The 27,999-nt window shown below is 34.3% G+C and overlaps 1 protein-coding gene and 1 non-coding gene across 8 annotated transcripts in view; one reads left to right on the forward strand and one right to left on the reverse strand.

Moving 5' to 3' along the window:
• Positions 1 to 27,999, forward strand: part of Rfx3 (regulatory factor X3) — a 239,868-nt gene that overhangs the window by 61,132 nt on the left and 150,737 nt on the right. Inside the window, exon 2 of one of the 7 annotated variants that reach the window (XM_070035665.1) lies at positions 26,103 to 26,161. The exons of the other annotated variants lie outside the window; for them this stretch is intronic. Coding sequence (XP_069891766.1) covers positions 26,103 to 26,161 — 59 coding nt within the window. The remainder of the gene's footprint in view (positions 1 to 26,102; positions 26,162 to 27,999) is intronic. 7 annotated transcript variants of the gene reach the window in all.
• On the reverse strand, positions 17,270 to 17,347 carry Trnav-cac (transfer RNA valine (anticodon CAC)). Its single transcript has one exon. It is a non-coding gene; the product is annotated as a tRNA-Val (tRNA).

The following is a 27,999-nucleotide window of genomic DNA, read 5'->3' on the forward strand; positions in this document are numbered from 1 at the left end:
TTGATAGAAGAGGACATGAGAAAGATCCAGGTGTGAGTCTTTTGATATGTAACCACCTTTTGAAATTAATAACTTGTTATAATAATTTTTTCCTCAATTGTGTCATGACATAGTTAATTCAAATCTTTTTTTGGCTATAAAAATAAAGATGGGGAAGGATGTACCATCCCTGCCAGGACTGGGGTTTGAACTCATGCCCTCACATTGACCGTGTTTGCCTACTTGGGTGATGCTCTACCACTTGAACCATGCCCCCAGTCAAGCTTTTCTCAGGTTACTTTGGAGATGGAGTCTCTTGGACTTTTCTGCCCAAGCTAGCTTTGTACAGTGATTCTCTAGATCTCAGCTTCTTGAGTAGCTAGGATTACCAGTGTGACCCACTGGTATCCAGCAAGACTAACTTCTTTAGATTGAAATTACTTAAAAGTAAAATTATGCCGGGTGCCTGTGACTCATGCCTGTAATCCTAGCTATTCAGGAAGCTGAGATCTGAGGATCGAGGTTCAAAGCCAGTCTGGGCAGGAAAGTCCATGAGACTCATATCTCCAATTAAGAACCAATAAACCAGAAGTGGTTCTGTGGCTCAAGTAGTAGAGCACTAGCTTTGAACTGAAGAGCTGAGGGACAGCACCCAGGTCCAGAGTTTAGGCCTTACGACCAACAACAACAAAAAAAAGTAAAATTATATTAAGGTCACTATTGGAAGATGCTTTTCTTAAAATTCTATTTTTTTTTATGAAAGTATAACTTAAATAAGAAGGAGTGAGAAGATTGTGAAGGGTGATTAAGGGCTGAAGTGCTAAATTTGGCGAAGGCTTCGGAGAAAAGAATTCCAGGAAATGTACTCATTACCTTACTCATAGAACTGTAACTCCTCTGTACAGTATCTTTCCAATAAAAAAAATAATAAAAAAAATAATTCCCCTCAAGTTACTGAACAAAGACCGAATTTGAGAAAAATCAGTCTAAACATCTGACTCTTCTGAATGTGTCAATGGAACTATAAGCATATATTTAGCTAAGTATTACCATATTATGTTCCTTACAATTACAATTTATACTGGCTTTTGTTGTATTGTAGTTAGCTCTCTTCTTTCCAATGGAGAAAAAGGCTCCCATTAAGAACATCACCGTGATGTCTTGTAGTCCTTGATTCTGATAATTTATTCAGTAGTATCTTGTCCTGGAACTTATGTGTCTTCCAGTTTTCACAAATGTGATTGGGATGGAAATCATTCCTGTTTATCTGAATGAGAAACTTTCGGTAAAATTTCTTTGATTCTAAGATAATTAGATGAAATGTGTTGCATAATTCATGTCATAGCAAACAGTTGTCACCTGGCACTAGAGCTTGATGAAATTTAAAAATGTTGGCTCACTGCCTGTAGTGTTCAGTTGCAGTTCTATAGAAAGTCTGCTTGTACAGATGAAGCAGTTTTTGGTGTAACGCAAAAGATTTAGTTCTCAAAGTGATAGAGCTTGTAGGAGTTTATGCAGAGATTCCTCCTCTGAGCTCCTAAAACATTCACTGAAGCTTTTATTTCTCATTGCTTCTCCTATGGCATGTTTATTAGAAAGTAGGAAAGACCTTCAGTATTTTCCATTCACTAAAGTGCTTACTTTAGTCTAGCTTCTACCACAGTGTGCAGAAATGTTTTTTAGTGATAGTCTTGGCAGATAGTCAGATTTACTCCCTTCAGACTTCAATTTCACTTTTTACCAAATTTTCTACATCCATCTTACTTACTGACAGTTTAGTCTAGTACCTGTACCCTTTTCTCACAGAATGGGAAAGAGCTACTCAGCATGCGCAGGAAGAGTAGTGAACCCATGCTTTTAGAGTCCAGAAGGAGTTAAAGGATACTGCTTCAGGACTATATCATAAAAACTCTCTTCCCAGTAATCACAGTAGACTTTGAAACCTCATCTACATATCCAGATTTCCTTGGACATCAAACAGATGCATACTTGCTTTTATTTTTTTCCTTTTTTAAATTTCTTACTCCTGTTACTTTCCCCACACATGCTATCTGTTTTTTATACTTTTAACCTGAATGTTTGTATCTGTATATCACATGGATTTATTTTGTGTGCAGATATGTATTAGGGGTGTATGTATTTTAAATATAAATTGTTGGTGTTATGGTCTAGGCCTTATTTATATTGCCCTCAGATCTATTCCACTGTGATTGCTAATCCCTAAATTCTATAGATAGCATTTGCTTCACTTTGTTTAGTCTGTGGATTATATTTGTAGATTATAATGTCTTTTTATAGCTGGCCACACATTTTCACATTATTTCTTTCAATTATACTCCATGCAACTTAAACCTGATCCACGTAGAATCAGTCACCCTTGTATGAAAATAATGTCCTTTTTCATATTGCCATTCTTTGTGCTTGCTATTCCCTAGAACAATTCCATTCTTCTAATGACTGCTTCCTTATGACTCAACTCAAATGTTCTTTTCTTGATGAAGACTTCAACAGCTCTTTCCTGCTTGAGGTAGTTTTTCTGTATACTGTTCACACAACACTTATTTTTATCTTGGTAATATGGAAGCCTGTGCAATATGTATGCTTCACAGTCTGTATTTCCCTCTGTATTCCTTGAAGACAGAAATGAGATCTTAGGCATCTTTCTATCCTTTGTTATAGTTTGGAGAATTCCATGTATTTGGTAATCATAAACCACTTATTGGATGAATGAATGAAGTATGTAAATTTTTTTTGGTAAAAGTGAAATATGAACATAAACACAAGTCTTTATATTGTTAAAGGTTAAGACACAAGTAAAAAATAGTATATGAAATGGAGAGTGTAACTCCATCCTGCAGTGAATTAGAGCTTGTAATACTAATTACCACAACATATTATGTTCAGATCATAAAAAATGAAAAACTATTAAGACAGATGGTATAATAGATTTAGAGACAAGGATGAATTATCGAACTCCTAGTTAGTTTTAACAGCCCTATCAAAAGAAAATTATATTAAAATTCAAGAAAGGAGATTTAACTACACTAGCTAGGCTGGTTGAACAACCAGGAGAAAACATTTTGATGCTCTTAACTAGTTAATGCCTGGAATAAAATGACTTGAGGAAAAGTGGCTTGATGATCCTTGAACAATTATGATCAACATCAGCGGGAAGTGGTTCCAAAATGCAAAGTTAGATACCATATTTATTTTCTAAAAAGAAGGAAAAGTGGAATTTCATGATTTTTAAATTACCGAGTTTCATATCAGTCCTTGGGACCATTCTTTTCATTGGAGAGATGGTTTATGAGAACCCTCCTAGGAAAGACGTAGTATACTGGAGATTACAGGGCTTGCTTAGAAGTGTCATGTTAAAAATTGTGTAGGTGGAGTAAATTGACTTCAGCAATCTTTTTGGACAAGGTGACTCATATTTTGTTCATGAAATAGGTGGATACATTAGGTATGGATTATTAGGCCAACCTGATGTGCAGATTGTTGAAAGAATTTTTTGAATGGGTTGATACTAGTTTGCAAATTGTCCTTCTATTATATGACATGGCTCTTTTGCTCTGTTTTATTAATCATTTTTGTCACTCACCTGGATGAAATAGGCCTATCACATTTAGTGTATATGAGGGAGTCAGCATTGCGAAGAAACTTAAATATCTAAAATGATTGACTGAAATTAGAATGGTCTGTAACAATGACTAATGTAATTCTGTATATATAAGTTTTCCAAATAGCTTCACTACAGTGATCAATCAGAATGTGACTGTGGTGGTACAAGTCTGCAATTCCATTGACTTAGGAGGGAGAGATCTGAATGATCATGATTCAAGGCCAGTCAGGCAACAAGTTAGCAAGACCCTATCTCAACTAACAAGCCTCATGTGTTTAGTGTGTGCTTATAATTCTAGATATGCAGGAAGTACAAGTAGGATGAATTTGATCAAAGACTATCACAGCACAAATGAATGACTCTATATAAAAAAATAACCAGAAGCAGGGGGAAGGCTATAACTCTGCTGCTCTCCCAGGTTACTGAGGTTTGAGTATGTTGCCTTCAATATTCATGTGCTGAAATTTCATGGCCATCGTAGGTCCCATGCATTGGGAAGAAATGATTAGGCCATGAGAGCGCTTTAGTTTACGGTGAAATTAAGGCTTTTACAAAGAGGCAGTGTGGTCTATAGACTGCATTCACCTCTGCATATGAGTCACAGTCTTATCACCCCTGGAGAGGATAACCCTCCCAGACAGGTAAGCCTGACAATAGATTTTGCCAGCCTCCAGAACTGTGAGAAATTAATTTTTCTTATAAAGTCTTATTTTCTTTATAGTAGCACAAAGCAGCACGAATGGATCAGGACACAGGTGCAGACAGTATTAATAGAAATTTGCTCTCTGAGTATTGTTGGGAAAATATTTTCAATTATGCTCCCTTCCACCCTCTTTGCTGTGTTGTATGCTGGGCAGATAGTCTACCATAGAGCTGTATCCTATTCCCCATCCTAGCTTTCAGGTTTTAAGAAGTATTCAGCAACTTGTAAAAGCAATATTTCAAGAATTAAAGGGATTTCTTTATGTTTGTATGTATAGAGTATAACAGCTATTTTCAAATATTTGAAAGCTAAGGTGAAGTTAGCTTACTTCTGTATTCATTAGTTTTTAAATGAAAGTATTGAAAGTCTACTATGGGCAGACCCATTATGCCAAGTATTAGGCATATAATTGTGATTTAAAACAGAAATTCTGATCTCCTACATACTGTTTATGACATGGATATCTGGCTGCACAAGTAGACAGTAACCAGATAAGTACATGGGTACATGTAAATTCCAATTATGATAGGAGAAATCCAGTAGAACATCATGGAACCATGAAAGTGAACATATTAGTAAGGGAATTTATCAAGAGAAGGGAAGAGAAGTCTTGCTTAGTATAAGAGTGTTAACTAGGTAAAAATCAGTGAAGAAGTATGTATGGTAAGCAAGTATGATGATGAAGGAAAGAAAGCTTGCTGATACAGAGTCCACTTCAGAAGAAGGTGTCAAGACATTTAGCTATTGAAGACCTTTTGTAAGAAGTTCACTCCTGGTAGTGGTCTGTGGCTCAAGTGGTAGAGTGTTAGCCTTGAGCTGAAGAGCTGAGGGACAGTGCCCAGGCCCAGAATTCAAGCCCTACGACCGACAAAAACAAAACAAAACAAAGCAAAACAAAAAAAAGTTCACTCCTTGTCTAGAAACAGTGAAAACAATTATTGGTCTTACCCACAGGGATATCTGGTTTAAATCTGGGAGGTGATCTATGATTTTACAGTGTAGGGAATTGACTGGAATTGAAACCAGAGATGTGGTTAAAGTGCCTCAGAGAGCATTGCAGGTGGATGGACGAGGATCATTGTGCTGCAGGAGGCAAAACCTGTCTGTGAACGTGGAATTCAGCCCTGACTATCAGCTACAACAGAATGAAGTTAAAAATTGGAAGACAAAAATCCCGGCAATGAATCAACAGTTTGGTCATTAACTAGCTTGATGCCTTGTGGATTTTAAATTAATCATTGAGCCACATCTTCAGCTCTTGCTTTAGGTTTTTTTTTTTTTTTCCATATAGGGTCTTGGGTCTTATGTTGTTCACTCATGGAACAAAATCATGAGATTGTGTGTGTGTGTGTGTGTGTGTGTGTGTGTGTGTGTGTGTGTGTGTGTGTGTGTGTGTGCGTGTGTGTGTGTGCATGTGCACGTATGTGTATGTTTGTGTATGTGTGTGCATGTTTGTGTATGTATGTGCATGCATGTCTGTATTGGGGTTTGAAGTCAATGTTTGGCCTCTATCCTTGGCTTTTTGCTCAAGGCTGCTACTCTATCTCTTGCCACAGCACCACTTGGAGCTGTTTGCTGGTTAACTAGAGATAAGAGTCTTAAGGACTTTCTTAAGGAACTGACTTTGAACAATGATCCTCACACCTCAGCCTTCTGAGTTAGTTAGGACTACAGGCATGAGCCACCGGTTCCCAGCTCTAATCTATATTTTTATGAAAGGTATATATATATATATTTATATATAGTCAATAATATCAATATCGATATTCAGAAAGAATGTATATATGTGCTAAAATTTTAAGCATGTACAATAAATTATGGCTCCTTGTATGCTTTAAGCATGTATAATAATATAGTCCTTGAGTATTTTGTTTTCTGGTTCATAAGAATTATTTAACTCTAAATAATATGTGACTTTTGTATCTTTTGATTTGAGGCATTTCTGTGGAGAAGGATCACTATATTAATATTTAGTGATGAGATTTTGCTTTGTTAAGGAGCTAGAAATAACTATTGCTAAAAATCAGTTTCATGTGAGGGTTGTTCACACTTGGAAGTTGTTTCTGGGACTAGAGCTGAATAGAAGATATTTCTGAATGGTAAATTAGATCTTCATACAGACTTTACACTGATAATGCCAGTAAAGGATAGGCTAGTCACTAGGCTTAAGGACTTTATTTTTATTCTATTTAATTTTTCCATCAATCTTCTGCAGTGTGGCTACTGTTATTCCAGTTTTACAGATGAAGAATCTGGGTTTAGTAAGGTTAAATAACTAAGAAATAGAAAAGCCTGTGTTCTGCCTTAAGTCACTTTTTATTTCAACCCTGCTGTGATATATTGAAATAGCTGACTTGGTACAAAAGAACTTGATTGAAATCATTTTAGAATAATCTCCTGTAGCCATGCTTCCTGCTCTGGTACTATATTAAAAAAAGATGAAAACAGATAGTGATTACAAAGGATGAAAACAGAAACCTATAGTAATTCCTGAGTAATAATGGATTTTATATTGTTGCCATTATAATGTGATTTTAAATAGTTAATGCACATATGTGGTAAAAAAATAAGCTAGCCTTCTCCTGTTACAGAGGTATTTGCTGAAGCTAATTTCTAGTTATTATTCTGAAGATAATGTTAACATGAATTAATCTTTTAAAAATGACATTTTAGGATCAGTTCCATAGAAACTAATTTTGAATAGCCTGATCTGTCACTATTGATATTTGACAGGGCCTACCCAGTGAAGGCTGGAACCAGATACAGGTTAGACTCTCAGGGTAGAGAATGAAGTTAAGGTCATCACCATTCATCTCTCTTCTCATAGGAATAGCAGCAGCAAGTCTTGTCCTATTTTATGGAAGAGGAAGTTAGTCACTTGTGTAGTTGCAATTAGAACAGAGCCTAAATTGTGCTTGTCTTTTCATTGTAATGTATCACAAATGATGTCTGACTTCACAGGGTTTTAGGGTTTTAAGGAATTTTACATTTGAAATAGTTTTACATTGATTAGCTTTTTATATATAAAATAGGGAGTAAACTTCTCCAGAAAGTCAAATGTGATATTGATCCTTTTATTTCTTTCCCCTGCTTTACTTTTTAACATATACTTCATTTTAGAATAGATGTAAATTTACAAAAAGCTTCAGGAGACAGGATATAGACATCTCATATCTTACTCTCAGTTTCTTTCATTATTAACAGCTTTCTCCACCTGTAATGGTTCACTCCTTCCTCCTTTCCATATTGTGCCCTGTGTAAGGAAGAGCAGAACAGGAAAGTTATATTGTACCTCCTTGAGAGTAGATTATCTCAGAAAATTATTTTGAATACTTTTGCAAAATGGATTTTTCTCCCTCTTATTGGTTTGTTTAATCATTTGTAAAAGTACAGTTTCACAAATCTCATGATTATCAGGTCATAATTCAACATGAATTTATTGCTTAAATCATTCTAGCTTTGCCTATTAGGGGCTCTTGTAGTTGGCTTTTCTGTCTCTTCAACATAACACTCATCATTGTATGATTTAGTTATTTTATTGAACAACTTTTATTATCTGAAACTATAGATCACTTTAGATTTAGTTTGGATATTTCCCACTCCATTGTAGAATCAGCCATCTGTCCAAAGAGCCCTGTTTTCTTTTACTGGAAAGTAATATTAGACACCGAGATCTGGATGTCAGAGGAAACCACAGCTCTTTAATAACAATATTGAGTGGAAAAGATAATTTAGCCATAATCCTAAGCAATACTAAATTAAGTCATTACAGTAATTTATTTAATTTTACTGGTATGTAGAATTTGAGATTGTGTCTCAATTACTTAAATAGAAATGTACTAAAAGGTTTTCAGGAAAAAAGTCTAGGAAATTTTATAACTCCTTTTTGTTACTAACCAAAAAAAAAAAAAAAAAAAAAAAAGAAAAGAAAAAGAAACCCACAAAAAAACCCCCAACAAACCTGTCCTTGAGGCCACTTCATTTATTAGAGTGTTTTGGTATTCTTGAGCAGAAAACCTGAGGGAAAATTTAAAACATGGTAACTTAAAACACTTTGGGATTGACTCTGTTAAATTGAAAAGACTTAAACTCCATTAGGAAAATTAACAAGCATAGTGTCTATGAAATATATATATATATATATACACACACACATACAAGTTTATATATAGTTTATATATATGCAGTTTATATCTACCTAAAGAATAATATATTGTTTTGCAAAACTAAGATCTTAAAAACTTGTGAATACAACCAGAAGATGGGGGTAAATATGTTTTTTAGAGGAAGAAACAGGCAAGAACTAATGAGAGAAAACATATTTTAGTTTAGCTAAAATGTCTACATAGTAGTCCAAGCTTATTTTCATTATTCTTAACCTTCTCTATCACAGACTTGCCTGTTTGATATTAGTATTGTGATTTTATGAACCCAGGGTATTTGCAGGTAGATGGACAACTCCTTCTTAGAGATTGTTAAAGGAATCTATAGTTTTGTATTTGTAATTTTAGTAGTACTGATGAGCAGTTTTTGAAAACAAACAAGAATCACATGATCCAATATGTAAATATATGAAATTTATAAAACAAAATTATTATCCACGAATGGCTCACACCTATAATCCTAGCCACCCAATAGGCTGAGGTCTGGGTTCAATGCTATGTTAACATATATAGACAAACCCCAATACTCTTATCTCCAGTTCAGTAGCAAAAACCTGGAAGTGGTGTGTGGCTCAAGTGCATGAGCGCTAGCTAGCATTGAGTCATAAAAGCGAAGTGTTAGCATTAGTCCCTGAATTCAAGCCCCAGAACTGACACCCAAAATTATACCTTTGAGGCTTTACCAGATATTTTTTTCCCTGAGGTTTATTTAACACCATTTTGTTTAAATCTATTTGGATATTCTCAGTTTAATTACAAGCAGTAGTTTGTAGAAAAATGTCAAGTAAATTGATAGCGTACAGTCACAATTAGGAAGAAATAAATACCACAATGAGGAAAAGAATCAGCAAATAAACAAATGAAGCAAAGGTAAATGTAGAAATCTAGTGAATAAATGGATTGTGACTTCAGTGTATAGAAATGTGAGGCAGAGAGGCCTAGGAGCTCTAACATAAAAATAGCTAGAAAGCCTCAAGAGGGATGGAAATCATTATAGTGGTGAGAGAATACTAAAAGAGAGGTACTGTTGAGTGCCGAGGCTAGGAAATGGGGCCAGGGAAAATGTGAGATCCAAAGCATCTTTCCTGAAGTTCAGTGGAAATCTTGAAGATGCTTGGAGAGTCTAGCATCAGCGATCTGGGATCTGGCAGAAGGAAATTTTACGTTGAATGTGTCTACAGTATGCTGGGTGCTGTCCTCTCATATACTATTATGTCATTCTAACATCCACTCTTTGAGAGTTATAGATTTGCATCAAGAAATGAAAGTACTGAACTGGTTGAGATGGTAAAAACCAGATAGTGATAAATTGGAGAGAAATATAAACCAGGGAATCATTTTTCATTTCAGAGTAAGTTGTCAAAAGTAGACGAAACCAAGTATGTACAGCTTAGGAATAGACTCAGTACTTTTTTGGAGTTTCTGGGTTTAGTTAGTAAAGAGGAAGTAGTTTAAAATGGTGGCACGTTAGGGTTAGGAAGTTTAAGGCAGTTGGCTTATGATCTTTATCTTGGGACGGTCTCAGAGTAGACTGGGCAATTCATGAAGTAAATGTACTTGATAGCAGCTCTTGGGTCATTTTAATTATTATTTAGCACTGGTTACACATAATCCTTTGTTGAGATCTCTACAGACTGGAGGGAGTGATTTTTCACTCTTCTTGGGAAGGATAATTTGTAGACTCTGGCAAACTGGTTAGTGTATTTGTTCTCTTGTGAATAAGAAAAGAGAATAAATAAAACCACTTTGAACTTTAAGAAGGTAAAAAATTTAAAAAATGGAGTGTTTATATTTACAGAGTAAATCTCAAGAGCAAATTAATTATATGTCTGTAGTTCTTGAAGTTAAGTAGGCTAACTTAGGGAAAAGCATGATTTAATCTTGCTTTATTGCTGGCCAAATCTCTAGGCTAGCCACTTTTTCCTTTTAATAAAAATGCTTGTGGTTCCTTGTCTTCCCATTAGCTCATAGTTGAGAGCTCAGTTAAGTTGTCTATGAGACGGACTGTATTAAGTTGCCTGATTAAAATTGTTCATGAGAGATCAAGCAGACAAGAGACTTTTAGTATAATTAAAAAGCACTGCTATTCTTTTAAGGTGAGATTTTGGAAATTTATATCCACCTTAGGGAATTGTGTTTATGTAATTAGATTCTGGTTCTCTCATGAACACTTCTTACTTAATTCATGCATGGTGTTCTTTCTTTTTATGGAATATTATCTTCTCATGCAGGAGAAACAAGAACTGTTTAGAGAAGTCAGAACCTGAATAAACTGAAATTTTCTGTTAAAGCATCATAATGTGATAAGTTAACATATCAGTTACCTCTGTTAAATTTGATTTTTATTTATAAAAACAAAGAATAAAGGTGAGCATAGTAAAGGGAAAATCAAAACAAATTTGTATCTTGTGTTCTCAAGCTAATCTGAGAAAATTATACCTGTTGTCAAGAAGTAGTCTCCTTTTGTTTAATGGATATATGTCTTAGTCCACAATTTTTATTTTTGTCCATTTTTCCATTCTCAAACTTATTGCTGAACTCTGAAATCATCCAGTTATTATTCCCATTTTACTATCATGTTTCAGGGGAAAAATGATTATACTTAATGTGGTTTTAAATTGCTGCGTCTTTTGTCCTTTTGAAACAAAGTCCACTTCAGTAGAATGTTCATTATGAGTGCTTCAAGTTTTTTTTTTAAATCTGGCATATATTTTAAAAGACATTTTAATTCATCTTCAGAAAAGAACTCTTTCTAAAATAAGTCAGAATGTTATTGCTATCATGAGGTAGCATTTTAGAAGAAATTTACTAAGGTGTGAACTTCTTATTAAGACCTATTTATATAAAGTATTAATTTCATAGAGGAAGAGTTTCTGTCATTGAAACCTTTCTTCTTTTTAAATTTAATTTAATTTTATTGTAAAGGTGATGAACAGAGAAGTTACAATTACATAAGTAAGGCAATGAGTGCATTTCTTATTGAACAGTGAAACCCCCTCCCTGGAAATCCTTTAGGGAAGGCATTTTTCTCAACAAATAAGTAATGATTTGATTTTTATTAGCTGACAATGATTCTCAAAGCTTGACTATTTTTTTTTTAGTTTAAACTTATTTTGCATTTTAAAAACAATTAGTTCTTTCTTGATTTCTACATACAACAAGAGTCCCCAACACAAACCAACTTATTTCCATATCAGGTCTGAACAGGAAAACAAGATGATAAAAAGAAGCCCCTTAACCCATAATGTAATCTATGTCATCCGGAATAGAACTGAGCCAATTTTAGGAAACTAAACATGATTTGGCCAGGCACAAGAACATTTTAACTTAAAGTCATAAAGAACTAAAGAGTATAAAAAAGCTGAAATTTAAATGCTGTTGTTTTTTTCTCTTCTATGTTTTTTCTTAATGCCTCATTATCTGCAGGAGGAGAGCACTAAACAAGGTTACATCTTGAAACAGTAAAATCTGTGAATAGTTTTATTTGTAGGAGGAGGTCATGAAAAGGTTATTCCTTCGGCTTCTTCTTGACAAGTAATCAGAGTAGTTCACAGATCTTCTGCTTTCCAACCATTTTATAGTCATGAGAATTAATTTTTCATCAAATTATAACAAAGTAATCTTAAAAATGATCTTTTACTTTTGATGAAATACACTTAATAGACTCTACAATCAAGTAGGCCAAGTAGGCCGAATAATAGTAGTAGTTTCAATGGAGATATAATTGAGGATGAAATCATATACATTAATAAGGTATAACATATAACTGGGGGCACCTAGTATAGTTTTTATACATCAGACTATTCCTTTTATATATTTTCACACCAAATAGACTTTAATTTCAAACACTACCTAGTATATCCATTTCTTCACTTATTTATTCAATAAATAAACACTTATGAGCCTTTCCTCTACATCAGGCATTAGACAATAGAGACAGGAATGGGTATGCCTATTTTTGAAATGTTTTTGCTCAAAAGAAACTCACAAGTTTAAGATTAACTTGTGTTCCAAGACATTAAAAAGTGAAGCTGAATGAATAATATAAAACTATTAGTATTAAGGCTGGAGGCATATATCAAGTGGTAGAGCACCAGTCAAGCAAGCATGAATCTCTGAGTTCAATCCTTGGTGCTAGCAAAAACAAACAAAAATTATAATAATAAGAAAGATAACTTAGATGCATATTTGGAAAGACTTGAGACACTGGATATGGTGCCCCATTTCTTCAGTGAAGCCAGAAGGCATTCATTTACTCACATATTTGATTATGAAGTCAGAAAGATTTGACTACATTCTCCATCTGCAATCTCCTCAGTCTGAGTTTTCTTTTGTGAAATGGAGATAGTGCCTCCATTAATATTAGGAAATTCCTCTTTTTTATTAACATATTTGGAGAAGACATTTTGGTACTTATTAGTGTTATTTAGTTATTTTATGGTAAAAGTGATGTACAGAGGGGTTATAATTACAAAAGTAAGATGAGTACAATGGAAGTTCCTCTTTAAGATGCCTTAAGTTTCTAGGCCCATGGTATTCAGTACAATATTTGCTAGGCATTAAGACTATTAAGTTTTTTTGGAAGTACTGGAGATTAAACTCAGAGCCTAGTATTTGCTTTCTACCACTTGAGCCACATCCTAATCCTTTTCCTTTAAAAAAATGACTTTATTTTTTAAAATTATCTTTAAGTATTTGTACAGAGAGGTTGCCCTTCAGAAAGCAGTTTGTGAATGCAATATTTTGAGTTTTGTACTCTGCTAATCTCAGTTCTATTTCCTCCTTTTGAGTAACTGGGCTTACAAATGTATATTACTATTAGTTTAAAAAAATTTTCCCTCTCTCCATCTTTCCCTTCTTTCCTTCCTTCCTTTCTTGTATTGGGACTTGAATTCTCTCTCTGCTTCTTCTATAGTTGGAATTTTACATGTGTACCACCTGGCTTTATTATTAAGTTCTTTATAGTTTGCATAATAAATATAAATAATTCTCTAAGAGATTTGTAATCAGTAAAAGAGATTTGTGAAACCTCCTTTAAAATAATCCAGTTCTTTATTCCCAAACTATTGTGTGTTTGCTATCTTGTTCATATATCAAATATTTAAACCATTGAAAACTGTGCTAATTGTCAGTATATGGTGTTACTGGTGATGTAGCTTCCTTTTGTCCTCTACTGTGGAAGTATTAGTTATTTTATGAAGTCATGTAGTCCAAACTTAATTAGCACATATTTCATTTACTTTGCCATTGGCTGTTTGCCAAAAGCTATCATCACCTTTTGGAGTTTTCTCATTTCTTGATTCAGTGTATTTCAACATTTTCTGATGTTGATCTTTTAAAACAGTTTTGTGTAACATAAAATTATCTGCATATATTTAGAGCAAATGATTTAGTGACTTTTTCTGATATATCTATGAAGCCATCACTACATTCAGAATAACAAATATACTATCATCCTAAAAGTTTCCCTGTGTCCCTGTATGTTCTCTTTTCTCTTGACTCTAGCTGCCCTAACTAGCTCAGTTCCATTTCCACCTTGTAATTACTTCTCTGCTTTTAGTACTAGAATTATAACTTTATGTAAAAAAGATCATGCAATGTGTTCTTTTTGATATGGTTTCTTTTGCTCAGCACAATTATTCTGAGATTCTCTATGCATTTGTCTATAAAAATACTTCATTCCTTTTTATTATAAGTAGTAGTATATTTATTATGAGTAGTAGTATATTTATTATGAGTAGTAGTATATTTATTATTATCATATAGATGCCACAGTTTAGCCATTCATTTGTTGTTGTGAAGCCATTCATTTGTTGTTGGAAATGTGGGTATAACGAGTCTAGTGATTACTATTATTACATTTTTTGTTAATTTAAATTTCATTGTAAAGGTGATGTACAGAGGGGTTACATTTCTGTAAGTCAGGTAATGAATACAATTCTTTCTGAACAGTGTTACTCCTTCCCTCATTTTCTCCCACTTTTTCCCTTCCTGGCCCTCACCCCTTTAAATTGTAAAGTTCATGTCTAATGAGTATCACTGTTGAATTGGTTTATTCCTCTTACCTTTTCTGTGATTCCCTTTCCCTTCCCCAAATCAGATAAACTTAAGAACAAGACAAAGGGTATAGAACTAAGAAACAATGACAACAGGGAGTAAACCAAAGGGTGGAAAAAGCAAGAAAAAGAAATAACTGGAAGTGGCGCTGTAGCTCAAGTGGTAGAGCACTCGCCTTGAGCTGAAGAGCTGAGGGATAGTGCCCAAACCCAAAGTTAAGGCCCCACGACCGACACAAAAAACAAACAAAACAGAAATAACTACAACAAATAAAATAAAAAAACCTTCCTGTTTCCATTTATTGGAATTCATTTCAATAAGCACATAGCTATTGAGGCATTGTGCTCCTCTCCTAAGAATATCCTCTTTTGTTCTTATTGTGTGAATGCATGGAGTACTGTTTATTTAGCCATGTCCATGGCTAATTATTTATCTTTTACTATCCATTGGATTAACTTGTAGAATTATAGACATATTCTAGTGAGGGAAACCATGAAGCCCGTGTTTCTTTGGATCTGTTTTACTTCGCCTAATATAATTTTTTCCAGCTCTTTCATTTCCTTACAAATGGGGCAATGCCATTCTTTCTGATCGAAGCATAAAATTCCATTGTGTATTTTTGAGTCTAGTGAGTTTTCTTATTAAAGCCACATGACCATTGATGCATATGAGTCTGCAAATATTTTCTTTCATTTGGGCAAAAATGTAGGAATGGTATGATTGGGTAATGTTGGAGATATTTCTTTTAATTTATACGACATTCTCAAACTATTTAAAACTAGTTTACAGTTTCACAGCATTGCAAGAGACTTACAGTTCCCTGATATCCACATCCTTGCCAACACTCTGTAAGATGTTTGGTTTTTTAAAAAATAGTTTAATAGGTGGTAGTATCTTCTCTTTGTGGGATTCATGTGCATCTTCTTGGTAGACGATAATGTTTATTACCTTTTTATGTGTTTATCTGCCATCTATGTGTCTTCTTATCTTCTCTGGTGTTTGTTGAAATTTATTTTGCCCAGTTTTTAATCTGGGTGAGTTTTTAGAGGTCTTTATCTACATTGTTCTTTATGAGATTTGTGCTTTGCAGCTCCTAGTCTGTTTTTTCTTTCATTCCCATAGTGTGCATTTCAAAGAGTATGACTTTAATTTTGTTGAATCCAATTTATTTTATTTATTCATAGATTGTGCTCTTGCTACTATATGTGACGATTTTGCTTAACTCATGATTAAAAGTTATTTCATATATTCTAGAAGTGTTATGGCTTTTTACATTTAAGTTTAGAACCCATTTTTGTAAAAGCTTTACTTTGGAATAATTTTAGATTTGCAGAAAGTTGCAAAGGTAGTACATAGAGTTCCTGTATACCCCTCATTCACTTTTTCCTATTATTAATGTCTTACATAACCAAGTAGAGTTGTCAAAACTAAGCGCCCAGAACTGGTACATTACTAATAACTACATCTCAGGCTTTACTTGGCTTTTGCCAGTTTTTCCTCTAAAACTTGATTTCTGTTCAAAAATTCATTCCTTGATTCTATCTTGTGCTTTGTCTTTATTTCTTATTAGTTTGCATTGATTCTTGATAGTTCTCTATTTCCTTGTTTTTCAGTTTTGAGCAATGTTGGCTATGTTTTGTAGACTATTTCTCAACTTGTTTTCGTCTCGTGGCTTTTTCTTGATTAGATGGAGGTTATGGGTCTTGAGGAGAAGCAGCCTTCTTATCACAGTATAATGGAGTCAGACTTGAGTAAGTTGGTGAGAATGAAATTACCATACCTTATAATATGACTGAGGAATTTTTTAGTCAGCTTTCTTCACTATAAAATTAATCTTTTTCACCCTTCCTTGTTACCTTCTGCTTGTTGGAGTAAGTTGTTAAGTTTAGCTCAGGCTCAAGGGACAAGGGGACTAGAGATGAGTCAATTATGTCTTGTGTCCTAGAGGTGGGTATCTTCATAAATAATTTCATATTTTGTAATAAAGATTTGTCATCATTCCTTTATTTATTCATTTATTTAATCATGTGTTATGCCAATATAGATTTATGGGTATTCATTTCATACTTTAGATTTAACTAGTATGTTATTTTATTGCCCAACTTATTCTAGTTAAGTCCTTGGGAATGCTCCTTGGCCCCAGTCTTCTCTCTCTGCTTTTCTCCTTTCCTGCTTTCCTTTTACCCTTCCCTTCTTCTCACTCCCCACTTCTCCCCTTATTTTTGACTCAGCTACCTGGGCTTGCCCTTCATTTTCTATGCCCTTGCTCTAGAATAATTCATCCTTTGAATGGAGCCCTGGTTCATTTTTTGTATTATGTTATGTAAGGACTGAGATGCAGACGCTGAATAAACTGCTGGGTTATCACTTGTCTAAAAGGTCGGAGAATATGTGTATATTCTCTAACCCATGGATATACCTGAATATGATTATTTCTTTACTTATTAATTTGTGTTGTAAGCTACAACTGGACTAATCCATGTGATTCATTTTAGCATAGTTCTTTATTTCTGAAAGTGACAGAAATCACTCCCATCATTCATTTACTTGGTTGTTTAGCCCCAGTATACATGTTTAGTAGCATAAGAACTGTTACGTTATCCTATGCAGTACATTCCTTTTTTTTTTGGTTAATCATCAGGCTTGAACTCTGGTCCTGGGCATTGTTCTTCAGCTCTTCAGCTCAAGGCTAGAGCTCTATCACTTGAGCCAAAGCGCCACTGCCGGCTTTTTCTGCTTATGTGATGCTGAGGTGCTGAGGAATTGAACCCAGGGCCTCATGCATGTGAGGCATGCACTCTACCACTGAGCCACCTTCCCAGCCCACTACATTCCATTTTGAATTAATTAATATCTCTATATATGATAAACAATTAGTAAAGTTCATTTAAAAATAATTCAGTTCTTCCAACACAATTTATTCAAAGAGCTATCTTCTGTCTCCTGGGATATCTTTGCATTTCTGTTGATGGATTATATGTGAGTCAATTTTGGAATTTGAAAATAAATAAATAATTATATATTTATGTTTTTACCTTAGAAGACACTGTGTTGATTATTGCTGATATCAATCAGAGAGCATTAGACTTCCTGTTTTCTTTATTCTGCTTTCAAAGTTGTTTTGGCTCTCTTCTCAATTTCCTGCATTGCCATTAAAAATTTAGAATTAGCATGTCAATTTCAATTCAAAAAAGCTGACTGGGATGGGAGTTGGAATTAGATTAAATCTTTAGATTCATTTTGGAAATAATTAACATTTTAATATTGAGTCAAATATCCCATGAGCAAATTACATCTTTTTTATTTAGATCTTTAATTTTACTCAGAACTATTTTTGTAGCTTCCAGCCTATAGATCTTGTCAGGTTTCTCCCTTAGTATTTCGTATTTGTTGATGCTATTGTCACTAGTATTTATTTATTTTGAATTACACCTTCCAGCTGTGTTGCTGGTAAATAAGACAAAGACTTGATTTTTGAATATTGATCTTTTATCTTCAGCCTTCTGAAACTCAATTGTTCTTGTAGCTGCTTTATTATATTTTCTGTCTGGCCTTTAGCTAAGAAGACCAGGTACTTGTGAAGAGTTTACTTCTTTTTTTAAAAAACAAAAACAAAAACTTGGACATTTATTTTTACCCTCTTTTACTTGCTGGGAGCACAACACAATTTTGAACACGTTAAGCCCCCTCTCTTGTTCTTGATCATAGTAGAGAAGCATTCAATCTTTCACCTTCAAATGTTACTGGGAAGTTTTTTCTAGATTCTTTTTCCATTATGTTGAAAGGGTTCTTTTATTTACCTTTTTGCTACTGTGTGTGTGTGTGTGTGTGTGTGTGTGTGTGTGTGTGTGTGTGTGTGTGTGTGTGTGTGTGCGTGCGTGTGTGTGCGCATGCGCGCGCACGCACGCGTTTGTGTGTGTAAGAGAGAGAGAGGGAGAGAGAGAGAGGCAGACAGAGGCAGGCAGACAGACAGACAGACAGACAGACAAAGAGACAGAGAGAGAGAAAGTACTAGAGGTTGAACTTAGCCTGTGCCTTCTTACTTTGCTTGCTCCTGGGGCGATTTTGAATGGGATCGTTTTCTCAACTTCCTTTTTAATGAGTTTGTTATTGGCATATAAAAATGTCATTTTTATAGTGATTCATATCCTTCTACTTTGTTATATTTTAGAGTCTTCTGGTAGAGTCTTTAATGTCTTAACTATAAGATCCTAACTCCTGAAAATGGATAATTTAACTTCATCCTTTCCTTTTTGTCTTAATTTCTTTGTTTCATTGTTGCTGTGGCTAAGATTTTAAGAACTGTGTTTAAGAGTGTCAAGAACGAACATTACTGTCTCATTTCTGATTTTAGAGGAAACATTTTCAGTTTTCTACATTTAGAATAATGTGGAAAGAGAGACAGAGGGGTAGAGATAGAGAGGAAAAGCAAAAGGGATAAATCATTCTCCTCTTTTCCTTCCATGTCTCTCAATCTTCCTCAAATAGTATTAATGGTATATGTCTTTGAAGACGTTGAGAAATATTTTCCTAGTCTGCTTTAAAGAAAAATATGTGACAGGAGGGAGGTCATTTCCAATCTTGCAACTTCTGTAAGGAAGGGAATTGCATGAAGAAATGAGGAAACAAAATAGGATTTCAATAATGCTATAGCTATTTTAACAGGTTTGAAATAGGCAAGGCAGTATGCTATCTCAAATGCTCGGGCATGGGGAGGTTGGAGCTCTATGTGCTCCCTGGAGGTCTACACCTGTAGTAACTCTATTAACCCTGAAGAAAAAGAACTTCTCCAAGTTTCCCCTTGTTGGAAGTTGCATTGTTCTTAGAATATTGCCTTGAAAGTAGCTTTGTCACCAGAGGATTTCTGTTAAATTTGCTGCTGTAGCCTTCACCTAAGATATGTAAATGGGGTGTTCTTGTTCATTATGTTTTCCAAGTCTAGCTCTTAAAATTTCAAAGAAGCAGAATGTGGTGCATCCCTATTAATTGAAAGTGCTTTCTGCCCTGTTTACGTTAGACAGTTGAATATCTATAGTGGTTAAGACTGATAATTTGTAAGCTAATGAATGATGCCAAAATCTAAATGTCTCCCATGTACAGTGGAGCCTATAGTCTAGTCTCTGAATATTAGGGCAGTGTGCCAACAAAAGCTGGCTTCATTTTGCAAGCAGGAGCCCTTTGCAGAAGGATTCATGATAATTAACCAATTCAAAGTGCAGTGTTTTTCTTTCATTAATTTGGCAGAAAACAGCTAAATATCTACAGCATGAATGTTTTTAATATTTACATTTGCTGCTTGGAAAATAATAGATACTTTGAATTGAGCTAAAAAAGAAACCGGCTCAATTTTTGTCATTTAGATCTTAACTTCCTAACAAAAAGTAGATTGCTCAATTTTTTAAAAAAGCAAAAAAAGAAATTGTAAGCTGTAGATATGACCAGAATGGATACACATGTTGAAGTGGTTGGCTTGCATGAGATTCTTTTATTGGCTCAGATATTGCTTTTTCCATCTTAGTCCCTGTGTGTGTGTGAGCAATAGGATTCCATTAGGTAGAGAGTTTCAAATTCTTCTTATGTTCATTTGTACTCCAAATATTTCAGTGCTTTTCTCTCTTCTATTTTGGGTTAATTTGCATTATCTTTCCAAAATTAACTTTTTATTTTACAAAAAGTGATTTGGGACTTGAGTGTCCATTGTTGGCAAATGTTTGCCTAGGGGAATCATAGTAGTATTTGTTTACTTTAGGTATTTTTGGTCTTCAAATAAATATTGTCATGTATTGTTCCTGCTTAATTGCATGTAAGAGTCTTATGGATTTGTCTGTTTGGGCTGATTTTAAACCTCCTTGATTCCTCAGATCTCAGCCTACTGAGTAGCTAAGATTATAGGTGAGAGCCATGGGTACATTGTTTGCTTCCTACATTTTTTTATTTTTATTTTTTTCCTCAAGACTGGCGCTCCACTACTTGAGACACCTCCACTTCTGTGCTTTCTGCACTTTTGCCTCTGTGTGGTCTGGGTAAAGTGGCTATGTGTAGTTAGAAAAATATCTTGTTTAAATGTTCTTTTAGTTGTAAATATCATAAACCCATTTATACATCTATGCAGAAACAGAAACGTGAAAGGAGATTGGAATAGCTTTTAATACCCAAAGGACACCTTGCCTTCCTGAGGACTTGGAATTTGCTATCAATAAGGTTATCGATACTTAAGGCAAGAATCTTTTTTGCTTGATTCTAGTTTTTTCTTCTATCTTCACTTTGTAAATTTTATTTCTGGTGCTTTCAGATACACATGACCATAGTTACATGCCATAGTCCTTAATTGATTAGGATGACAAGTGCAGAGACCCGAGTTCCTATTTGTTCTCAAATTTCCAAGAGAGAGAATATATGTACAGCACAGTGGATCATATGTCCACTTTGGTCTGATCATGCAATAGTCAAGAGAGCAACATCATGAAGTACAAATTTAGTTGCTTCAGCCACAGTTAGAGTAAAGGCAGTCCTTGTAAACTGGTAAATACCTTCAAAGCTTTTTATATTGTAAAAAAAAACCAAAAAGTAAATGTGCCGCAATGTTGGGAACTATGCTAATGGGTAGGTGCTCCATGGAGAATAGGGTAAATGCAGTGGCTAACCTTGATAAATTTATATTCTAGTAAGAGAAATATAATCTAGAATGTCAGTATACAAATAAATGAAACAATTACAAAATTGAGCTCAGTGTTTTAGAGAAGATTCATCTTGCTGCTAGGGAAGCATATTTCCAACTGGGGAGAGGGTTAGGACACGTGCTTCTTGTACTGACTTCTGAAGAGGTGAAATTATATGTGGACTTGAAACAATAGAGAAGATATCATCAGAGGAAGTAATATGTACAGAGGCTTTGAAGTATAAAGATCATGGAATACATAGCAAATAAAAGGTGATCTTCATGGATGAACATGGAATTTTGTATGAATATTCCAAGGGCAAGTAGCTTTTGTACTGTTCACATGACCAAGTATGTAGTTTAATGAATAATGTTTAATTCAGAATCTGTCGTGTTAAAGGAGTTGTTAAAATTTGGCAAAGTGAATATAAATGTTAGGATGGACATAAAGAAAGTTGAGCCCCTTAAAGAATTACATAATAATGAGCTAGAGAGCATGATATTCTATTAGAAGATTATTCCTTGTTGAAATATACATGGTCTTGTAAATATTTATTGAATCCTTAATTATATGTTAGATAGTTAGATAGTATTCTAGTCACTGAAACTTCAGAAAAAAAATTAAACAGGATCCATTCTCCTGAGACTTACCAGATCCTTCATATTCAAAAATGTTATCCTTAATTGAACAGTTATACATCTTAGTAGTTAAGAGAACCTGGAAAGCCAGAAGACCCAAGTCAGCTAAGTCAGTCTGGAGGTTATTATCCAAGTGCATTGTGGGTGAAAGCTACTACTTAGTCCTGTCTAAGGAACTTATGACATTGTAGGCTGCTTCAAAGTGACTGAGGTCTTTGAAATGGGAAGACATCAGATTTATTTCTCTGTTGTAGAAATACATAAAGAAGATGTAAGGTAGTTGTGATGATAAAACCTAGACTAGAACTTAAAAGGGGCTGTGAAGAAGTCCAGTTACTCAGAGTAATATTTGTTTATATTTCTTCCAATTGTTGGCCTGCCCATGTAATTTATGAGTGACTTCAGTTCCTGTAAACCATAAAGACCAGTGGAAAAAGGATGAATTCATACCTCCTGAAGAGCCTATGGACAAGAATGAATATTTTGTCTAATTTAAAAGAAAAATACCTGGCGCATCTCACATGCTAGACCAGATAGATATTCCTAACAAATCTGAAAGCCCTTGTCAATGATGCTTGTCTTCATAATACACTATAATATATATGCACTATAATATAATAAACTGTAATATATAATACACTATAATATACAATGTATTCTGTTTCAATATTGCTACATATTAAAATTGTTTATTAAATACTTTCTTTGACCTAATTTTCAGTTTCTCTTTTGTTCTACAAGAACTGAAAAGATGTTTGTAGTCCTCTGGCACCTCTGACAATTTATCTTCTCTAGGTACTGTGTCTAATGGATAAACTGACCCTGAGTATCTCTAAGTATTGAGTGAACACATCTAGGATCTAAAGTAAACTGGAAAACATATGCTTCATTTGTGGGCCTCTCCATTCCATGAAAATGGCTTTTAAATATACAAAGATTTCTACATTTACATTGAATTTTGTTTAATTTAAAGCTGCCATGGTTTGTATGAGGACAGATAGATGTTACCAGTCTTTAAATGTAGTTAGAAAGACATTTGCATTTGTTCCAGTGAAATCAAACCAGTGTTAGAAATTGGGAAGTGAGGAAACTGCTTATAACATGAATTTCTGTCTTTAATTTTAACTTGAATTACAATAGGCAAATGTACTTGAGGAAAGAATGTGAAGAGCAGTATCTCATCAAAGGATGTGCAAAGCAAGATACCATCAAAGTGTTGAATTGGTGTTTTTCTTAGGCTGTTATTTATGAAGAAAGGAAATAAGCATGGGAGGATATTTTTTCAATTTGCATTTTTCAATTTGTTTTAAAACATTAATTTCCTAAACTTTAGAAACTATAAATCTTGTGAAAAAGATCTTACCATCATTTTTTAGTCTTAAAGTTTTTGCTTTGTTTGAGATGTGGTCTCAGTATGATTCCAGAGTGACCAAAACTTTTGATTCTCCTGAATGTACTTCCCAAGTTCTGGGATTACAAGTAAGCTTGACCCTACCTAGCTAGTTCTAAGGTATTTGATCAGAACTATTTAGTACTGTGTATGTATTCAACTCAGATTTATAAGATACACAAAGTAGGCATGAAGAGAGAAGAAATATAACTTAGGAATCTGAGAGAACAGAATATTACTGCAATGTAGACTAGCACTGTTACCAGCCTTAATGGGTAACTGGTGTTGGATTAATCTTCCTGCCACAAACAATGATAAAACTAGTAAAATGTGAGAACCTCATATAAGAGGAATTTGTGTATTTCTAAGCATTGAAAATATATTTTAAAAATAATTCTATATATGTGTGTCCACCCATCATCTATCAACATCTTCTCTGACTTTTGCCTTAGCACAATTTCCTGATTGTGTGACAAGGATGTGGAATCCAAGCAGAAATGGTGAACTGAAAAAGGCAGAAATCAAAGTTTAGGTCTGCTGAAGCAGCTGACCTCTGGAGCAGGACAGCAGAAAGGAGAGAGCTGAACTGAAATGGGGGCAGAATTTTGCAAAGGGATTCATTCACTTTGAGTATCTGGCTGAGGGGTGGTCTGTCTGTACAGGTGCCAATGAGACTGGGAAGAGCTTGAGAGTATACTGGCTGTGAAAATGAGCATGTCTGTGTTTAAGGTCCTAAGCATAGTGGAGTGATTCTATTAAGTCATGTTATTGAGAATGAAAAGGTCTGTGATTTAAGAGTAAGTACCTTGTCTTAGTTCACTTTTTGTTGCAATAATTAAATACTCATGATTGGGTAATTTGTAAAGAACAGAAATTTATTTTCTCGCAGATCTGTGGGCTGAGAAGTGTAAGATCAAGGCTCCAGATGTCTGGTGAAAGCTGCTTTTCCTTCCATGAGAGCACCTTGAGTGCTCTGGCCTCTTCAAGGGATGGTGTGTCTTCATATGGAAGAGAGTGGAAGGGCAAGGAAGCTGAACTCTTTCCTATATGATATAGAGCTATAGATATGACAGATGTGCGTGAAACACATCATAGATATATCTATAGATACACATCTACCTCTCTATAGATCTATAGATACGTATTTCACACATACAGGCTCTCGTGAGGACAGCTCTCCTCATGACGAGAGCCTAATATCTCTTAAGGCCATCAGCTTCTAAAGTTTGAAAGGAACCGGTTCAGTCATTGGAGTAGGCCTTACCTGTCTGTGTAACCTAAGATTACAGGGAGTCAGATAGAAATTTGATCCTTCCAAACTGGAAGAGCTTAGAAATACCTTGGGCCTTCTGCAAATTTATCCAAATGAAATATAAATTTAATTCACATTACTAATTTTGCTTCTTAAGAACAAAGGCTACAATTTTTTCAAACAAAAAGGATAGGGCCCAGACTTTTTATTTTTATTGCCACATTTTTCCATGTGTAATAAATATTATACATATCAAAAAATCCAGAAAGAACTGTGACTATAACCAAAAGAAAATAAAATTAAAGAAACATACCTTAAAATGACCTGGATGTTGCTTTTAGTTGACAAAAGCTTATTCATGAATAAAAGACAAAGACTTAAAGACTGAAACAAATAATCATACAATAGACAAACTATGATGTTAATGGATAAAAAGGTTGGAAATCCTTGTGGGAAATAGAAACATAAAACAGGGCTAAAGGATTATTCGATAACTGGAAAGAACAGTAATTATAATTACAATTTTGTTAGCTTTTTGGAAAAACTATGACATATTAAGAAAAAATAATGAATTGAGTACACATTGACTAATTTTATTTACTGTGTGAAGAAGTAGAGAAAAAAAGACTGATAAAAAAGAACAATTGGGTATCTAAGAGGCAACACTGAGTGGTCTAGCATAAACAATTAAAAAACTTGGGTGGAATGGAGCATGGAAAGTACTTAAGAAATAGTGGTTGACATTTTCTTATTTTTGATTGAGAGAATGTTAACATCTCGATAAAGTTTAGCAAGCCCCAAGCAGTATAATCTGATTAAAATAGACCACTTTAGGTAGTATCTGAGACTCATTACTGAAACGATGAAGAGGTTGTCAGGCGACTGATGAATTTCCTCAGGATTCGGGATTCACTTTGGTTCACATAGGGAAGATACAGCTATTTTATAAATTTAAGAATCGTGAATCATTAGGTCTGTCTGCTTGTGGGGTCCATTCAAAGTAATTTAAATGTTCACATTATAAGAAGAACGCTGTCTCAATGGAGGAAAAATATATATCATATAGGCATGAAATAAAATTTGTGATCTCATGGTTTTTGACTATTTTATTGTATCATGTTTCTATTTTGTTTGTTCTTGGCAAGCAATAGGAAATCATTAAAAGAACAAAATTTTCTTACTATGACATACTATTTTCTGAAACAAGCCCTAAATTGATTGCTACCTAAATTTTTATTTTAAACAAAATTGGGATTAATATACTTTTCTGTGAGAAAAGCTCAAATGAGTTTAAATGTAATGTACATATATATGTATAGATACATACCAATTAGAGGTGATAAATTATTCACAGAATTGCAAAGAACAAAATTGCTTATATTTTCTCTTTCTGTATAATTCTAAATACTTTTCTTTTTCAATAAGAACCTCATTTATGTATTAGAGTGACTGAATTGTTGGTATTGCTTTTCTTCCCTAATATCTGACAAAGTATTGGCCTGCTAAAATTTTTCTACAGACGCCTCTAGGTATTTAAATTTTTTTCTCATTCAAGTGATATTTGGACAAAATGAAATTGAAGTGACTATTTTTTACCTGAAGTTCACCAAAGACAGCCTCCTATTTCTTTTTTATTCAGAGATTTTTATCAGAGGAGTATAGACTGGCATCTGCAATGGTTCTCAATATCCCAAAGTGGTAAGTGAGACCAATTAAGTCTTTTCTTACCAGTGTTTCATTATGATTTTTTTCTCTATAGTTCTTAGCTGAAATGTTTAAAATGACAGGTCACATTAATTCAAGGTTTCTTTAATAACAGCATTCTTTTAGTTATTTTAGAATCAGATAACTTTGCAGCTGGGTTGTTTGATGATCTGTATTTGTATCTTTGGGGCTTTGATTTGTTTGAGTCTGGGAATGAATCTAAGTATACTGAGACGCTTTGCGAAGGCTTATCCTTACACTGTCTACATTTGTCTACATTTGGAACTAACCCTCCAGATTGTCTTTTGAACAGCTTCTAATCGGTTATTCTAGACTGAATGTAGAGAAGGCATTTTTTTTTTTTCTGTTTTCACCCTCTGATTTAAGACTTACAGACTACATGCATTAAGACATATTGCTAAGACATATTGAGGAGATGATTGGATACTAAAATCATTTACAAGTTTTAAAGTTGGTGTAAGTAGTATATAAATGTATAGCTAAATCCTAGTATAGATTACTAGGATGTGCAATTCCCTGGGTTCAATCCTCCCCATCTTAAAAAAAAAAAAAAAAAAAAAAAGGCCAGGCTCCAGTGGCTCATGCCTGTAATCCTAGCTACTCAGGAGGCTGAGATCTGAGGATCCCGGTTCAAAGCCAGCCCTGCCACAAAAGTCTGTCAGACTCTTATCTCTTATCTCTCAGAAAACTGGAAGTGGTGCTGTGGTTCAAGTGGCAGAGCGCTATCATTGAGCTGAAGAGCTGAGGTGCAGCAGCCAGGCCTAGAGTTCAAGCCCCACGACTGACAATGAAAAACTCCCAAACCAAAAAACAACCGAACAAAAGAAAGGCAGAAAAAAGAAATATCTACATAGGAGAAAGGAAAGATGCTTTAAAGTTCAAAACCAGAATTATAGTCAATTTTCTTTTGAGGTTTTTGTTGCAGTTAATAAAACATAATAATTTTAATACATCAAGAATTGGCCAGTTGTATATGTATTCTTGAAAAATGAATATTATTTATCAGGCAGTGTGCTTAGCTGCCTTTCTTAGGAGGCGGAGGCAGGAGGATTGTGTGCTTATCTTAAAATTCGCCTGGCTACATATTTAAGCCCTGTACCGAAACAGCAAGAACAAGATAAACCAAATGAATATTTTGCACATGTATTAAGCACATTTTGGTCATTATGAATTCCTGAAGAACTATAGGGTTGCAGAATGATTTTTGCATTGTCCAGATGAATGGTCTTAACAAGGTAACTTAAAAGTATCTCATGAATTGAAGCCACAGATGAAACCCATTAGCTTATGTAACTCAGAAATCCCAAGAGATGGCTTCTTGGGAATGATTCAGCAGGTTAGTGATTTCCATTCCTTTGCCTTGGGGTTTTGGTATTGGGGATAATTGTCTCGTTTCTTTCTTTTTTTTTTTTTTTTTCTGAGCTCCGAAGTGTTATTTTTTTAATTTCCACATTTACTTGGATTTAGAAAAAGAGGATTTGTGTCCATGCATCTAATCCCAACCAGTTGTTGATCATTTTCCCACCTCAGAACTATTGTATGTGCAATTGTATGTTCCATTTAAGGAGTCAAAGGTGAAGTTAATTTCTTGAGATTTCTTAAATCTCCAAATTGAAGTCCTTGCTTTCTGGAAAGAGAAAAGTAGGAAGTGAATTTGCTAGGCCCTGATATATATATTCACGCATATGCCCTCATTCTTAATATCCAACTATACTTGGCTTACTTTTAGTATTTACCTATAGTTTTTATTTTTGTTCATTCTTAACATGTGTCAGGGAACAAGTCCCATACTACCTTGCCCTTAACAATAG

The sequence above is a fragment of the Dipodomys merriami genome, unplaced genomic scaffold, assembly GCF_024711535.1.
Source record: "Dipodomys merriami isolate MVZ:Mamm:240054 unplaced genomic scaffold, mDipMer1.0.p SCAF_26, whole genome shotgun sequence".
Classification (NCBI taxonomy): domain Eukaryota; kingdom Metazoa; phylum Chordata; class Mammalia; order Rodentia; family Heteromyidae; genus Dipodomys; species Dipodomys merriami.